Genomic DNA, 18,860 nt, shown 5'->3' with positions numbered 1-18,860 from the left:
AAGCCATCATACACAAACACATCCTTTCCAAAGGAAGAAACAATTCACTCGAACGGTCACCCGATCGGATGACCATCCGAGCGGACTGTCACCCGAACGATCGGCTATTCGATCGGACCACCATCTGATCGAACTACTGTCCGATACACTGACACTTGTATCGTTTTACGCGTCACTTATCGTTATGCTACCGTTCTGATCAGGCTAACCTTACTCTCTAGCGCTCCTTTTAATCCACCAATCGCTGTGAGTATACTCGATCCCTTTTTGCTTTACGCACTTTTGGGTGTTACATATGTTACTTATTCTAAATCACATCAATCACACTACGCAATACTTTAAACGCTAACCGTTACCGCATGTCATACGTGAATTAATGAATGCTTGTTTGTTATGTTTACACATGGAATGTTGTCTACCTGCCTTAGCAACGGTAGTACTATTTGTTTGGACTCAGCACCTGTTCCCAGCGGTTGTTAAGGACAATTTGTTACATGGCTCACTTTGGTGAGTGTGTATTACGAACTGCCTTGGGCAGTCAACTCGCAGTCATTGGTATCGATAGGTTCATGTCGATAACTAACATGCCTCATTTTACACTGTGTACGTGCTGGTTATGCGTAACGCTTTCGAACTCTATTATATCTATTAAACTTGTATGCTCACCTTTACACTATGTGTATTGACTTTTACTTTAACGTATGTGACAGGTGCTTAGGATGCTTATTTGCTTACTTTGCTGTGAAATCGAGGCTAGGAAAGACCTAGGTCAACAATAAACAATTGTCTGTAATAAAAATCTGAGTTGTCGGAACAGAACAATTTGACTAGATCTTTTCTGTAATAATTGTATTATCTTTTATGACATGGTATGGGATATGTTGCTTTAAATAATTGGTAATTATAGTTGTTATGGAAACTTCTAAACAATCTGTTTCGCTCAGTGCCGCGCCCCGATGATTCCGCCATCGGCTGGGGTGTAACAAGATTACTTCTTTAGCTACTAATATGTTCCCCGCCTTAGTTAGTCCAACAATGCCAATTGACGTGAATCGAGTGCCGGTCAGAATAAACAGTGTCTTCAGGAATCCTCGTTAGTTATTAGAATACATCCATGTCTTCGTTAGGTGTAGACATTCTAAGTCCAAAAATTTGCATATCAATTATGGTATACTTCAACCAAACAACAACGAGAAATAAAGAATGCAAACTCATTATGAAGTCGGAAAAAATAGGCCCAAACACATCGCTCAAGCCGTACGCTTTTATGATCAATCGGACAGGGTATCGTACCAGTGATCAGGGTTTAGTACACTTCCTACGGAGTAGAATTTCGAGTTTCATGGATTCGGGATTGGAAAGACAGAACGAGAGAAAGATATATCGAATTTATATTAATTTGATGCAACTGAACTCGTCCCACCCCTCCCCTTATATAGCCTCACCTGGACTTCCAGGCATGTCACGGCAGGGGTAAGGGTTCCCCACGCGTGGCGCCTGAGTAGACGGCTAGGGCTAGGTCAGCTCCACCACCAGCATTGCTTTGCCACTTGGTCACGCAATGGTGCCACGTGTCTTGGTACCCTACAGCGCGTCACGAGAGTATAGAGAGTATCCCCAATGACGCTCCTAAGTGTCCTGGTTTCGAGTTTTCGTTTAACGTGTTGGCTCTTGTCGTGCATGTCCGGGGTTTCAATTATGGTTCTTCATAGGGTCTTTTTAGGAATTGTTACACATACCACTTGCAATAACTCTGAGATGACCAAGGAGCCATCGCGAGTCCCATACTTCCAACAGCACGCGTTAACCAACAAACAGTTTAAAAAGATACTTTATATACATTACAAATAAATCTTAGATGAACATATACAAATAACAGCATCTGCAGTAAGTTTGAGCCTCTTATGAACACAAAAGGTAATCGTTATTGATAATAGGAACCACATACTTGTCCATATAAAACCACAGACAACAACAGCATAGCCGGAAAACAAGAGAAAAGAATATAAACATCATCATTAGAGCAAATGCATCAAAAAGATACCAAAGGCCTAGCTAAAAATGCCAACAAACAACAATACAAAAACCCGATCAATCGATAAATAGTGTAATTCAGCTAAAAATGCCAACAACCACCGCCACTGCCCAACAACTATCGACCCACCTCCACCATTACCTCCATAATCACCCCAACAACCACCACCTCCATCACCCCAATGCAGACACTTACCTTTTATTTCTAGTCCAGAGCTCCAACCCCACGCGCGAGACCATACTCAAACTAAACCAAAGCAGTGGGCAAATACGCGCTCAACAGGCTGTATCAGATCATACTACACGATGAACAATCGTGCAGGGGACAAGAAGTACACAAGGACACATACGTGGCACCAATCAGTGTGCGCCGACCACTGCTCCACGATCTCCACTCAACTGCTGATGACAGACCAGACAACAAGGACAATCTTCAGGACACATGGATCCATTCAACGTGCGCCAATTCTCCTCTCGTCTGAAATCACTAACGGTCGTGACAGAGGAGACATAATGAATATTCCCTGTTGTCGACATCGGGCCCAAGGCCCATTAGCTCATCTCCTTCACAGATCACCTCGACTATAAATAGAGAACTTCACCTCCAGGTTTAAGGATCGCTCTCTTACTCTCTCACTTAATACACACACTATTATCCTCAAAACCGATACTTATTCTCACGCCGCAGGGTGGTTACAAGGAGAACCCCCTATTCTCCTCCTTGTAACGAGTTTACGGTGTGTTGATTGTTTTGCAGGGTCATCTTGGTTGTTTAGACGAGAACGAAAGAAGATTAACTTTATTTTGTCGAGACACAAACCACAATCTAGTCATCCGATTAATTTGGTGTGTCTTCGGCATATTAGTTGATACTATACCCGTTCAACATTTTTATAAGACTATCTCCAATGGGAGATCCATAATCCCATCCAAGATGACTTGGAATAAATCCTTGTTTAATGATCTATTGGAGAACATTTGATTTTGGTATATCCAAAAGAAAAATCCTTGTGTAAGGACTTCATTATTTGGGTTCTTGTGCCACTTTTGAGCCATTTTCAATTTTCTTTTATTTTTTCCTAATAGTATTAACCAATTGATTTGTTTACAGCTTTACTTAATAGCTCATTATCATGCAATTTATTTTATAGCTATTAACTAATAATTGATTTACCATCCTGATACAAAGCAAGCCTTAAATCCAGTTTAATTATGATTTTTAAGTAAAGATATATCTATAAAAGATATATATACGTTTTCTTAAATATTGTTTACTTTTTATTTTAAATATTATTTATTTACGTAATTTGATTGTATAATCATTTAATTATAATACATTTATATTTTAATAATTTAGATAACTAAGTTTAAATAAAAAAATAGGTAATGATGTGGAAAATGTAAGAATATGTAAGAATATTTGTATGGTTGGAGATGAAACTATGAATTTTAAGGATTTCTAAGGATCTTTAAGGATTTGTGAGGATATGATGTGGCAGCTGACTAGGCAGCTAAGGGCGCCTAAGGGCACCCTTAGCATTGGAGATAGTGAGGAAGTGGTGATGTGTTAAAAAAGATTGGTTGAATATTATTTTTTTCTTATTTTTTAATGTATAACGCCGTGCCTTACAAATAGTTATCTTTAGCTGCAGCCTGCATGTAAATGCTATGATAAATAAATAATATTATAGCATGAGACTAGCAACGTAGATCCGACGGACTTTCAGGATTTTGCTCTCTCAGTCGTCCCCATTCACGTGCCAATGCTCACTCCTTCCATTCCTTTTCTTCTTTAAACATGCTACCGCTTATCAAGGAAGAATAAGACACTTCATAAATTCTTTTTTAGTTACCATATTTTATTCTTATTTGACCAAACTTTATGAAGTTGTAGCCATTTCAATTACAAACAACTTCAACCAGAAAAAAACAAAACTTTATTAATCATATAGATGAATTAGCTTGATGAATAATTAATACACTCCTATTAGAAAGCTAAATTGGGCAGTTCTTAGATTATAGAAAACTGAAATCAATTTTATAGTTATAAAATATATTTCCTAAGTATCGTTTAAATTACTCAAAGTGTAAATTCACGCGTTTTTACATAGAAACACAAAGAAATATAAAATTCAATAGTTGAGTCCGAATTCGAGGCTCTAGATGATAGAATTCAGGTCCGATAGTTGAGACAAATCGTTCAAATTACTGATGGACGCATAACTCGAGGCATAGCCAAAGTTATGTCCATTTAAGTTGTGACTTTTCGACTTTTTCTAACATGTTTTTCTATGCTGGTTTTGGTTTGAGAAGAGATTGGGATTTAGGATCCAGCTACATTTGATGTGTAAAACATTAACTTATAACCAGGGGTGGACTTAGGTGTTGCGATGGGTGGGTGGGCGCACCTCTTCAACAAAATTTTTTAGTGTATTTTATAGACAAAAATTCCAATTGCAACCTTTGAAAAGTTAGTTGAAGCCTTCGTTCGCATCCCCAGAAAATAATCGCTGAGTCCGACACTGCTTATAAGTTATAACATAACAAAATTAAATACTGTCAACTGTAGTTTTTCGAGTTTTTGAGTGTAAACAAAATGATTTCTACGTATAACAAATTCATAATAGTTTACACATTTTCCTAATCACCTCCCCCCCCCCCCCCCACACACACACACACACACCCTCCTCTCTCTCTCAATCTCTCTCTATCTCTCTCTCTCTCTCTCTATATATATATATATATATAATATATGCGGAGTTTGGAGGATGTCGGTGAGTCAAAGAAATAATTAGATAGAAAAGTTGACAGAAAAAAATCAAGTTGGCAAAGTTTACAAAGATAAGAAAGAGAAGGGTAGCAGTGTGTCCGGCCAAAGGAGTTAAAAGAAACAACATCAAAAGATGATGAATTAATAAAAGGTATAACAATTAACTTTTCTTCTACTACATTAATCTACACATACATTAACTTCATCTTTAACTATATATATGTCATATTGTAAAACAATACATCAATGTTTCGGACATGCATGCATGCATGCATATGATGTTTGAAATTGTTTCTTGTAGAGATCTGAAGGTAGCTAAAGAAGATGATGGCGGCCGGAAATGGCGAACTTTCGGTTCCTCCAGGGTTCAGGTTCCACCCAACGGATGAGGAGTTGCTGTATTATTACTTGAGGAAGAAGGTTTCCTATGAGCCCATTGACCTTGATGTTATTAGAGAAGTGGATCTCAACAAGCTTGAGCCATGGGACCTAAAAGGTTACACTAAACCCTAATTTTATTTTTTTGTTTTGTTTGCGGAACTAACACTACTAGAAAAAACACCTATTTTCCTTACGAAAGTTTTGGTTGGAATTTTGTAGGAAACGGTTGTTTTTGTTTATGTCCAAAATGTTTTCGACGGAATTTGGTCGTTCTGACCATTTTTTTAAATTTTAGGGTTTTCAGTGGTGTTGGTATTTGGTCGGAATTTCCGAATTCCAATCATTTTTTTTTTGCTATGAAGTTGTGTAGTAAAACGAAGTCTTTTCTAGTAGTGAAAGTTATAGTTAATTAATATATTGTGAATACTTGACACTCTAATTATTTGTATGTAGATAAGTGTAGAATCGGGTCGGGTCCTCAAAACGAATGGTATTTCTTTAGTCACAAGGATAAAAAGTATCCGACCGGAACACGAACAAACCGAGCCACGACTGCCGGATTTTGGAAGGCGACCGGGAGGGACAAGGCCATCCATCTCCAAAGCAATTCCAAAAGAATTGGGATGAGAAAGACTCTTGTTTTCTACACGGGCCGTGCCCCTCATGGGCAGAAAACCGATTGGATCATGCATGAGTACCGCCTTGATGATCAATATTCCGATGCTACCACACCATCAGAGATCCAGGTATCGATCGATTTGTGGTTATTTTTAAAACGATATTCCAAAAATTGTAGTAGGATAATAACTTTTAAATTGCAAAGACAAACAAGTGAAACGACTAATGAGGCTGTTTGGTTCCTTTGGTTATATGTAATTCGGTTAGTGAAAAATAATCAAATGGTAAGGTCAACTTTGAACGTTTGTGGATCTTAGCTAATTTCAATTAATAAACTTAATTATATATGGATTGGTAAAAATATAACATTCCTTTTAATACACACATAGAAGAATAAACATAAACAACAAGTAAAACTATAATAAAAGTTTTTCATAATATAAGTTTGGTTTTAATATAAGTCTGCAAACGAACCAAACGTTCGGCGAACAGTTCGTGAACTGTTCGGCGGGAAGTTCGTTTGTGTTCGTTCGTTTATTAAACAAACAAACATGAACAGAGGTCGTGTTTGTTCGTTTATGTTTGTGAACGTTCGGTAACGTGTTTGTTTGTGTTCGATAGTTCATTAGTGTTTTTAGTTTTTATATCTATTTAAATACTTCAAAATTCTGACAAATTAAATATCTAATAAGTGTCAGTGTATTATATATTCTGTTCATGAACGCTTGTTTGTGTTCATTTGTGTTCATGAACATTATTTTGTGCTCATTTGTGTTCGTCAATGTTCTTTTTGTTTGTTTCCTAAAATTAACAAACAAACACAAACGAACACGAACAAGTTCATTTCCTTAACAAACGAACACGAACATAAAATCTCGTTCAATAAGTGTTCGTGAACGGTTCGCGAGCACATATATTTCTTAACAAACGAACACGAACAAGGTCTTGTTCGTGTTCGTTCGGTTCGTTTACAGCCCTAAATATAACCATAACCAAACTATAAAAATCATGACCGAACCATCGATATCTCAATCGTTTTAGTTGTGATTCGGTTTATACGGTTGTTATGATCACCAACAAAACAACAATATTGGTTCATTACTTCTAAAATGCAATGACAAACAACTCATAATTATTTGAATACAACTCCACATTTGTTACCACTTATGATCATCCACATTACATGCATTGTGTTGCTATTGTTTAAAGTTTTAACATTGAACCGATTAAATCATGGAAACAGGAAGACGGTTGGGTTGTATGTCGAGTATTCAAGAAAAGAAACTTTAACCGAAGCCCATTTCAAGCAGATGATCACATCAACCACACTCATCATACCGAAGAATATCATCATGAATTAGATGATCAAGATATGAACAAACATGGCTACAATTGCAACATGACTAGTAACACAACATTATTCGATGGCTCCATGCATCTTCCTCAGCTATTAACTTCTCCTCGCGAACACCCTCCATATTTTCTAGCTCCCCATCAAAGCCGCCATTTGATCAATAACAATAACAATAACAACGATAATGAGAATGGTACGATGATGATAAATGACATGGGTTGTTCCAAGAACTTGTTGAGCTTGATGTCAATGAGTCAAGGTGGTTGTGACAAGCCACTCTTAGTGAATGCAAGTAATGTGACCGCTGACTGGTCTTTCTTGGACAAGCTTCTGGCGTCGAACCAACATCACCCGGGGTTTACATTTGATCATCACAATCAACAAGGAACATGTAATGATCCTTCATCATCACAACACTTTGATCATCCGGATCATGTGAGCCAGCCGACTAATGTATTTCCTTTTCATCATCATCACCTTGGTTATGAAACCGACGTTTTGAAGTTCCCTAAGTAGAGGAGGAGGTTGTTATGGTTCCCTACAAATTATGGAAACTAATGTAGTATGAATACTATTAGTATTAGTGAACAATGTAATCCATTGCTTGAGCTCTTCCGCCTTCGTATAAATCTATCAAAATCTTTCAATCAAAGTGATAAGATACATATATAAATTAGGTCACATGACCCCCCCCCCCCCCCCCCCTCAAAAAAAAAAAAAAAAAACAAAAACAAAACTTTTGGTCAAGCTCCACCACTGGATGAATCTAAAGGTTGTTATGGTGAAATTTCAGTCATTTATTTGTGAGTTATCTGAAGGACTTTCATTGCTTTTATGTAAACTTGCTCTTGACAGCCGCTCGGTATGCAGTCATGACGAATATGTTCTCATTTTTGTATCTTGGCAGGGCATTCGAAGTAGACATGTACAAAAAAAAAACGGTTTTAGGATCGAAACTGGAAAGAATAAAAAAAGCGAACCCGACTCGATCTGGTGGTTTGTAACTGGTTCGTATTCTCGATCTTTGAAACCGGTTTTAAAACCAAACCGGCTGTAGAAAAACCCGGTTAAAACCGGTTTTTTGTCCCAAGCTAGTTTATAAGCCGAACCAAAATCGGTTTAACCAATTTGGGGTTTGAACCCTGGAAACCGGTTTGAAAAAAACCGGTTTGCCCACAACAAAAAAAAAAAAAAAACGGTTTGTACACCTCTAATTCGAGGTGGGTTGGCCTGTTATGTTGAATTTTAACCCTTTGTCTATGAATGGTCTAACAGAATTTTACTGCATATACGCATTTGTTTTGTAATTATGAATTCGCTTTCGCTAGGCAGGCGTTTGCCGTTTGGTATGCAACCATGGCGGGCATATGTAGTATGTACTCATATTCCGAGTCGGTTTGGGCTTTTACACGAGAGTGTGTATAGTCATTATTTTTGTAATTATTTTCTCCTCTTTGTATGTTCATTTTATAATGAATATATACACGAAGCTGTGAGGCGTATTTATACATAAACGGGTCAAAACTCAGAATTGACGTCGGTAGTAATTATCAAAAGCCACATGGGTCAAAACACTAAACCAGTTTGTGATTTGTGCAGTTAAGGATGAGGGCGGAAACCCAACGGGTTGAATGATATAAACCGGGTTGAACCATTTAACCATGGTCCATGCGGACAAAGGGCCGACAGAAGCTTATATTGTTGAACTACTGTTGTTGCTCAATCATTTGACAAATAAAATGAAATTATGCTGTGCATTTGGTATTTAATACCAACATACGAAAAAGCTAAGCTGCAGAATGATGAGTAAGGAGGCGAGAGGGACGATTTTGTCAATACACTTTACATGTATCGGCTACTCACTCGATGGCCCACGACCAATTTCTAGTCTTCTACCTTGTTTACAATTGTTTTTCTTTTTCGTTTTCTATTCTTCTTATTCAATAATCCTTTTTCGGCCAAACTTTTCATCTTCTGGGCTTTCCTTGTTTTCTCTATCTCATCGAAACCACCGTCACTGAATTTCATTTTGGCCACACGCCTAGCATTGAAAACCTGCATTTCTCATTTCAGCAAATTGCACAATTCTAATTAGGGGTGTAAACAAGCCCGGAGGCTCGAGAGCTACTCGTGATCGGCTCGGTTAAAAGCTTGAACGAGTCGAGCCTTAACGAGCCCGAGCTCGAGCCTGAAATAGAGCTCGTTTAGTTATCGAGCCCGAGCTCGAGCCTGAAATACAAAGCTCGTTTAGGCTCGCGAGCCCAAACGAGCCTAAACAAAATTTTAGTTTTTTTTTTATATACATAATATAATAATGATGATGATAACATTGGTGAGCCGAGCTCAAGTCGAGCTTTGGCTCGCTTAATCGCTGTTGAAACGAGCTCGAGCCGAGCTTTTAGCTCATTTGAGGTTGTTCTCGAAATAGCTCGAGCCGAGTCGAGCCGAGCTCGAGCTTTGGGCTTTACTCACGAGCCGGGCTCAAGCTCAGAGAAGTAGGCTCGAACCGAGCCGAGCTCGAGCTTCATAAAAACATAACGAGCCGAGCTCGAGCCTAGTCGGGCTCGGGCTCAGGCTCGGCTCGGCTCGGCTCGTTTACACCCCTAATTCTAATATATAAAAAAAATATTGCAATAAAATCGTACCTGTGTGATATTTTCAAGTACTTCATTCTCTTTACATTCAAATAATTCCATTTTCTTCCCAATTTCCTTTTCTATGTCATGAATAAGTTCCACTTCATTCTGCAAAAAAATTACTTACCAACATGAAATATAAAGTAAAAATACTTAGAAAAATGTGTGCAAAATCCACCCTTTATTCAGTGTCAGCTAGGGGTGCAAACAATCCGAACGACTCGCGAGCTACTCGAGATCGGCTTAAGAAAAAGCAATCAAGCCCAAGCCGAGCTTGAGCCTAAAATAAAGCTGGTCGGTTTATCGAGCCCAAGCTCGAGCGCCTTGTCAAGCCTTAGTGTAATATTAGTTTTTATCAATATTTAATAACATTTACTCCGTATTTTAAGTTGTCTAGTAAACAAGTCGAACCGAGCTTAATTAAACTTGTTTATGAGCCGAGCCTGAACCTAAAAATAAATTTGTTTAGTAAACGAGCCCGGGCTTCAATTATCGAGCTAGCTAGCCTAAACAAGTCTATTATCATTACACGGGTTGCATGAATAATTTATATTACTAAATAATAAGAAAATATACCTTTAAATAAAAACAACATTACAATTATTAAGCATATATCACATGAGAACCTTTGATTTCTAATTTACCATAATTTAAATCACCGGACTCCAAAGTATATATATCTACTCATAATATTCAAGATATAATTTTATAATTATATAAAAACAAACGTTCATTATTATCTAAATTTTTGTTTAAAATTATTTATTGAAAAACAAATATTTATTATCTACTCATAATATTCAAGATATAATTTTATAATTATATAAAAACAAACGTTTATTCTTATCTAAATTTTTGTTTAAAATTATTTATTGAAAAACAAATATTTATTCTTATCTAATTTTCTGTTTAAAATTATTATTTATTTTTATCTAATTTTTTATTTAAAATTATTATTATTATTTAATATAAGAGATAAATGGGAAAATAAGTTGAGAAAGCACCAGAAAGTGACACGTGTCCAAAAAAGATTTTCATTTATTAGTATAGGAAGATTAGTAGATAATAAACAAGCCAAGCTCGAGCTTGAAAAACTACCAATGAGCCGAGCTCGAGCTCTCATAAGTTAATCAAGCTCGAGCTCAAGCCTGGTCGAGCTCGGGCTCGACTCGTCTTGTTTGCACGCCTAGTCTCAGCAACTGAACCATGCAAAAAAAGAAAAACAACAAAAAATGTTCAAAACTGTTTTGACGACCATCTCTAAATTTTTGGTTCAAAAACGACAGAATAAACGTGAAAAGTGGACATCCTAAATACCCCCAAATAAATCATAACGGATCATACAATAATTAAACGTGTTAAAGAAACTGCGTAAAACAAATTCTAACCTGTGTGATTAAACTTATTGCTAATCCACCTCTACCAGCTCTGGCCGTACGTCCAACACGATGAACATAATCTCTTGGATACCTGAATAAAAAATAGTTTTCACCAATGATAAGCGAATATATTATATTATCAATATTTATTTACTATACATACATTTACCAAATGGGGGAATAATGCCAGGCAGCTGCCTGGCACTCCCCCATTGGACCAACCAGTTTACTATTTTTTATCCATTTAAAATTACCGTTTTGTCCCCAGCTCAAAATAAAATTACGCTTTTGTCCCCATCTCAGAATTACGCTTTTGCCCTCAATTCAAAATTACGATTTTGGCTGTCACTCCCCCATTGGACCAACCAGTTTATTATTTTATATCCACTTTAAAATTACGTTTTTGCCCCTCATAAAAATTACGGTTTTGCCCCCAGCTAAAAATAAAATTACGCTTTTGTCCCCAGCTCAGAATTACCTTTTCACCCCCAGTTCAAAATAAAATTTTGTTTTTGCCCCCAGCTAAAAATAACGATCTTGCCCTCTGTTCAAAAATGTGATTTTTCCCCGTTTAAAAAATTATGATTTCGCTCTCAGTTCAAAATTACGTCTTTTCCCCAGTTAAAAATAAAATTATGCTTTTGCCGCCAACTCAAAATTACGATTTTGCCCTCGGTTCAAAATAAAATTGTGGTTTTGCTTCCAGCTTAAAATCACGATTGTGCCCTTAGTTTAAATTTACATTACGCTGTTACCCCAAGTTCAAAATTACGAATTTGCCCCTGTGAAAATTTACAATTTTGCCCCTGATTCAAATTTACAGTACTACCATCACTTTAACTTTTGACAAATTACAATTTTACCCCAGTCAAAAAAATACAACATTCCTCAGTTAAAAATTACAATATTGTCATTGTTTTACTTTTTTTTTATCAAAACTATAAAAGTGTTTTGTTTTAATTAGTTAACTCGATTTAATTGTTTTCCGTATCAATGAGCTATCTAACACTCGCTCATTATTCGACCATCGCCCCGCAACGCGGGCGGGGCATTAACTAGTTAACTTATATATGTTAATTAAACAAATATTTGTGAACTTTACCTTGGTATATCATAATTAATCACGAGATCAACTGTCGGAATATCCAAACCCCGACTAGCAACATCAGTTGCAAGCAAAACAGACACTTTTCCGGATTTAAATTTATGAAGAGCGGATAGCCTAAAAGCTTGTGATTTATGTGAATGGAGTTCCGCTACATCATGATCGAGTTCTTCCATTAATAATCCCAAAAGATGACACGTCCTGCTCATTAATAAACTAATATGATTAAAAACAACTCTTTATAAAAATGATATAAAAAGTTCAAATCTTGCATAAGTTGATACAATATGGGATAGTGTATATATACGCCTTTTTAAAAATTTCTGTTACGGTCATCTAACTAATCAAACAAATTTATAAGGATACCGCATTGGGTGCATAGTTGTTAATAGCGAATAGTGGATGATAGCGGCAAGCTACATATACGCTACGTAGCGATAGCGATGAAATAGCAGGTGTTGTTTTATGTTTAGCGATAGACTATAAGAAAATTTTATAAATATTTTATATGTATACTTAATCAGAATATGCTGTTTTTATATGTACGTTTATAAAAAAAAAAAAAAAAACTAAAATCCCGCTATTTTTATAAAAAATAATAATAAAAAACCCTATGATCTCGCTATTTTAACGCTATGGAGGCACCAAAATCAGATTGCGACCTACTGCCGCATCGTCACGCTAAACGCTATAGCAGGCGCTATGCTTGCTATTAACAACCGTGATGGGGTGGGGCCATAGTTGTTAATAGTGAATAGCGATAAATAGCGACAAGCTATCTATACGCTACGTAGCGATAGCGAGCGCTATTTGATGTTTAGCGATAACGTATTAGAAATTTTTTTAAGTATTAGGGTTTATTCACGAATTTAAGGCTTTTTGATGCAATTAGTGAAGATTACAGCTGTTTGGTCGATTAAAATGCCTAAAAATTCGGTTTCTAATATTATTTTTTAAAGAAAAAAAAACCCTAATTAACGCTATTTCATGCTATTGAGCGCTAAACATCAGATAGCGATGATCCAGCGCTACGCTACGCTATTCGCTATAGCGCTCACTATCGTCGCTATTAACAACAATAAGTGGGGCGGTGTTCCCACACGATACCGATGTTCAACCTCACCCATAACAATTTTCCTGCTAGTATACGGAAAATTTGTAAAATGACAAAATGCCCCTAAACTTAGACTTTTCTATTACATCTAGTGTAAAAAAGTATAAAAAAAAGCTTCTAAATCTATTCATAACAAAGTTGAAAATACTTTTACAACTCTAGAAGTGATAAAAGATTCTAACTTAGGGGCATTTTTGTCATATTAATTTTTTCCCAGAAAGTTTTTTCAGCCATACATGGCATAAACAAAACCAGATTGGTACGTGGGTCATGGTTGTAAAAATCCCAACTAGTCTCCGATTAGTCGCCGATTAATCACTAATCGGTGGTTCACCGATTAATGGCCGATTTATCGCTAGGCAGTCAATGGCGGTCCTATTCTGGCCAAACGTCGGCCAACTTTCGACCAAACCTTATAAGTTCCTTCCAAATACTTAAAAAAATGGTAAATGAGGGATTAAAACATGTCTACTTTAAAAAAAAACTACATATACAAGTGTGTGTGTGTGTATGTAACTAAAAATTACATATAAAAATCTCAATCCGATTAATTCCGATCAATCCCTGTTAATCACGATTAATCACTAGTCGGTACTGCACCGCCCGACTAACGCCTAGCGATTCTTACAACACTGACGTGGGTAGTCTCTAAAAAAGTTAAATAGTTAAATGCCCTTAATATTTAGAGTAAACTTCCGTTTTGCTCCCTGTGGTTTGATCACTTTAACGGTTTTGCCCCAAACCTTTAAAAATAGCCATTTTACTCCCTGATGTTTTGGTTTTGTTGCCAGTTTGCTCCCTGCGGGGAGCAAAATGGAAAAATAAACAATTTGGATGGAGTTAGAGGCGGGAGCAAACTGGCAAAAAAACCGAAACATCAGGGAGTAAAATGGCTATTTTTAAAGGTTTGGAGCAAAACCGTTAAAGTGACCAAACCACAGGGAGCAAAACGGAAGTTTACTCTAATATTTAAGTGGGCTATGCATTCATTATCACATAAAAAAAAGTTAATAGTGATTGAGTTGTTGACAAGCTTACCTGCATTTGGAAACAAAAATAATGGCGGACCGAATGCCCATATCTTCCATTCGTGAGAGAATATGAAGCAGGTAGACGTCCTTAACGCTTTTTGGAATAAATACATACTGCTGTTTGAGAGTGTCGACTGTTTGAAAGCCTTCGTAAGCTTCATAAAAGTATGCTTTATTTGCGGAAACCTCGAGTAACGATTGGAGGTTGTCTGTCATTGTTGCGGAAAATAATAATGTTTGTCGGTTTTTGGGTAAACAGTTGAATACCACTCGTAGTTCGTCCTCGAAACCAACATCTAGAACTCTATCTGCCTCGTCCAACACTAGGAACTGAAAAATCATATCACAATTAGTAAACAATCAATAAATAAACAAAATAAAAGAAAACGATGCATTGTATACACAAGCCACCCGAAAGCTTTACAGTAAAATAAAACCACTCAAATATCACAACAGTTTAATGTATTATGTATAGGCATAAAATTATCAATTCGGACTTTATGAAAACTCTAGCTAAAAACTTGCAACGAAATTGTAAACAACAAAAAAACCCCTACCTTATGGCAATTGCCACCTCTAGAGTTGTAAATGACGAAAGTGCCCCTTATTCTACTCAAAATCTTTTTTTGACAACCAACATTGGTTTTAAATTGCGTGATGCACTCCGATGCGTATAGTTCAAAAATCTGATGCGTGATGCGTGATGCGCGATGCGCGATGCAAGCGCATCACGTATGTGATGCGTTCTTTATAAAAAAATAGTTAAAAAATATTTATACGTAAAAACTTATAAAAACATACTTAAAGTAAAACAACTGACGTAATTAGAAGATAAGAATTGTGTTTTTTGGTTCAAATCAAGCATACTAAGATGTTAATTATGGAAAAAACCGAACACAGTTCATAAAATCTGGAAAAAAAGCATAAGAAACAATGTTGCGTGCATCAGAGCGCATTACGCGATGAGCGCATTATGCGAAATGCGCGCAATATTCTCGCATCACGTAAACGCATCGCATCAGCTGTTGCGATGCGCTCTCATTAGCGCATCGGGCGCATCACTATTTTAAAACCAAGCAACCAACTATTAAAAAGGTCATACGATTATAAATTTGGTTTGTTAATGCAAATCATGGTCAAGAACTCGAAATAAAATGTAAAATCAAAACTCGGACCCTAAGTTTTCAGCTTTTTGCTACTCTAGAGTTGTAAAACAACAAAAAAGGCTCCTCAATATACACAAATAATATTCTGAGTAGATTCATAGCCTCAAAGACAATATTGTTATCAACTCTAGATGTGACAAAATCTTAGTTAAAAGGGCATATTTATCATATTACATTCTTTCTGCATGTTTTTGCCCTTAATTAGCATAAAGTCATAAACTAAACCTGCTTCATGAACATTTTTTTCCGTTTACGACTTTGAATGTGACAAATGCTGCCATCTTACAGTTTCTAAGGAATCTATGGCCATCACATCCTCTCCCCTAGTGAATTCTTGAAGACAAATTTGCTATCATTCAACTCTATATGCAACGAAAGCTTAGTTAAAAGAGCATTTTTATCATTTTACATTCTTTCTGCAAGTTTTTACCCTTAATTAGCTAAAAATAAACCTAATTCACGAACATTTTTTTCAATTCACAACTTTGAATGTGACAAAGGCTGCCAGCTTACAGCATTCCATTAACATAAACAAAACCAAATTGATAGTTCGAATAATTTTAAATAGTTGTGAATATGTTTGTGACAACTAAACTTGGTTTTAAAAAGCAGAAATCGCGCAAAAGCGACAAGGTCTAAAACAAAGGTGCAAAGTGCGCACGCCTCACGTATTTTCCATATTTTTGTGCAGCATGCTTTTTACTTTTTAGGTTGTAACTTGGTTTAGAAAAGCGGGAAGCGCACAAAAGCGACGAGGTCTAAAACCGAAGCGCAAAAGCGGTGAGCTTTTCGTACGCAAGGCGCAAAGTGATTATATAAATTATTTTATATATCCCATAGGTTTTTAGCATCCCCTACCTTTGATTTAGCTAAAAGAGTTAATTACTGTTTTCATCCCTGTGGTTTATCAAAAATCACTATTTCAATCCATTAGTTTAAAAATTGCGATTTCAGTCCCTGTGGTTTCACTTTCGTAACCATTTCAGTCCACCTCGTAACCATTTCAGTCCCTGTACTTAACAGAATAATGGATTGAAACGGTTACGAAAGTGAAACCACAGGGACTGAAATGGTTACGAAAGTGAAACCACAGGGACTGAAATCGCAATTTTTAAACTAATGGACTGAAATAGTGATTTTTGACAAACCACAGGGACGAAAACAGTAATTAACTCTAGCTAAACTTAAGCTTTATATATGTTTTAAAATGAAAAAAACAGAAATGTACAGCATAAAAAGCCTGTTGTACAACACTCAGCTGCACAAAAACACCCCATGTACAAAAGGCGCGCGCCTCACCTCATCACCTGCGCCTCAGGTCAATTTTTAGCCTCAAAAGCGCGCCTCACCTGCGCCTTTTGAACACCCTGAGCCTTAGGTCACGCAAGGCGTTTTGGTTTGCGCCTTAGGTCACCTCGCATACATTAACCAATAGATAAACAAATTAATACCTTGGTATTAGAAAACACAGCCGGAATATCAGGATTCTGATCAATAAGAACCTTAATCCTACCCGGAGTAGCAATCACAACATGAGGACGCTGCATCAACATCTTCGCCTGGCTAATCATATCCATCCCACCAACAATAACCGCACATCTCAAATTCAAACACGACCCAAGCGCCTTAAACTGTTCCGCCAGCTGGTACGCCAGCTCACGTGTCGGAGTAACCACCAAACAAAACACACCGTACGGTCCTTCCGCAAGCCGGTGCAACACCGGCAACGCAAACGCCGCCGTTTTACCGCTACCAGTCTGAGCCAACCCTAACACGTCTTCACCGGCTAGAATACGAGGAATACAATGTTGTTGAACCGGTGTCGGTTTTTTCATACCTAATTCCTTGCAGGTTTGTAGTGCCCAGTCTGACAGCCCGAGATCAGCAAAAGTGAGCCGAGTATTGTCGGTATTCGATGACGTGTGTTTGACGAATTGGAGGTGGTCGGTGGTGGTGTTGTCAGCAACGGTGGTTGTCGTTGCGGTGACGAGAGGCGACGGTTTCGGTTTCCGAGAGAATAAGGGGAAGTTTTCATCAAGCTGAGATTCTTGTTCAGCCATGGTCAATCACGGCGGTTGTGGCGGTGGGGGACGACGGACTGAGAGAGGCAGAACTGCAGAATTATCTGTTGCTTCCGGTGCGTCGTCGTTTAATGGTATTAGGGGTTTTAAAGACGACTGCACTTGGTTGGGCTGTTGGGCTTGGGCTTCAATATTAATAGGCCTGTTATAATTTAAAGAAAGAGCCTTATTGACAATTGGGTTTAGAAGCTACAATTGGGTTTTTAATGTGTTACTTGGAAACTAAGGGTGCTAAACGGGTCAGGTTTGTGGGTTGGTGGGTTTAACATTACCCGAACCTGAAAATTTTAGATGAATCTGAACGCGATCCGAACCTGAAAATATTGTCGTATATATGAACCTGACACGACCTGAATATTAGCGGGTTGACCCGAACACAACCTGTTCAACCCCAACTTTCAAATTTCTATATTTTTTTTGGAAAATAATATATTAAAAATAAAATTTTACTAAAAAATGTATATACTACAATTGCTTTTTAATTATAAAATGTTATCGTTATGTAAATCTCTCTTTTTAAGTTATAATTATGCATAAAATACACACCCAAATTAATTTATGACAAAAAAAATATATATATATATATATATATTATAGAAAATTAAAATAAAATATAATATAAATGGGTTAAACGCGTCCACACGACCGGGTTGACCCGAACCCAACCCGTTTAACTAAACGGGTTCGCGGATTCAACCTGAAATTGGTACATACCCGTTTAGACTAAACCTAAATCCGCGAATTTCGTGTTAGGTTCGTGTCATGTTTTCGGGTCGTATCAGAAATACACACCCCTATTGGAAACTCAAAAAACAAGGTATATGAAGAAAAGAATTCTTATTAGTTGGTTTCTAATTTCTAATAAGAAAATTGTCGTTTTGGTATACTCTTGGTTTAAAAAAGCGGGAAGCGCACAAAAGCGACGAGGTCTAAAATTAAAGCGCAAAAGCGGCGTGCTTTTTATACGCAAGGCGCACATATTTAAAATAAATCTTATAAATTACATATAAGGCACCTATAACACATAAAACACATTAATATATGTATATTTTTAACATGTAAAACACCATAATTTAGATATAGTAGCAAAAACCCAAATAGTTATGTAGTAGCCTAGTAGGTAATCAAAAGAAGGTTGCTTAAGTGTTTGCAACTTTATAATAGGTAATAAAAAACGACAATATAGCCAAA

At 36.9% G+C, this 18,860-nt stretch overlaps 2 protein-coding genes across 2 annotated transcripts; one reads left to right on the top strand and one right to left on the bottom strand.

Moving 5' to 3' along the window:
- Positions 1-4,818: 4,818 nt before the first annotated feature.
- LOC110942175 (NAC domain-containing protein 76) lies at positions 4,819-7,809 on the top strand. The gene is made up of 4 exons (XM_022183919.2): positions 4,819-4,955; positions 5,106-5,300; positions 5,639-5,931; positions 7,047-7,809. The coding sequence occupies exons 2-4, from the start codon at positions 5,129-5,131 to the stop codon at positions 7,671-7,673; spliced, it is 1,092 nt and encodes a 363-aa protein (XP_022039611.1). The 5' UTR covers positions 4,819-4,955; positions 5,106-5,128; the 3' UTR covers positions 7,674-7,809.
- A 910-nt stretch (positions 7,810-8,719) lies between these two features.
- On the bottom strand, positions 8,720-17,768 carry LOC110942176 (DEAD-box ATP-dependent RNA helicase 36). Its single transcript, XM_022183920.2, has 6 exons — positions 17,040-17,768; positions 14,430-14,752; positions 12,275-12,478; positions 11,182-11,263; positions 9,803-9,901; positions 8,720-9,212 (listed from the first exon to the last, which is right to left on the bottom strand). Exons 1-6 carry the CDS (start codon positions 17,646-17,648, stop codon positions 9,042-9,044), a joined length of 1,488 nt encoding a protein of 495 aa, XP_022039612.1. The 5' UTR covers positions 17,649-17,768; the 3' UTR covers positions 8,720-9,041.
- Positions 17,769-18,860: the final 1,092 nt, after the last annotated feature.

This window comes from Helianthus annuus, chromosome 5, assembly GCF_002127325.2.
Source record: "Helianthus annuus cultivar XRQ/B chromosome 5, HanXRQr2.0-SUNRISE, whole genome shotgun sequence".
Taxonomy (NCBI): Eukaryota; Viridiplantae; Streptophyta; class Magnoliopsida; order Asterales; family Asteraceae; genus Helianthus; species Helianthus annuus.
Note: the sequence above shows the minus strand (reverse complement) of the source record. Positions and strands in the feature narration are given on the sequence as shown.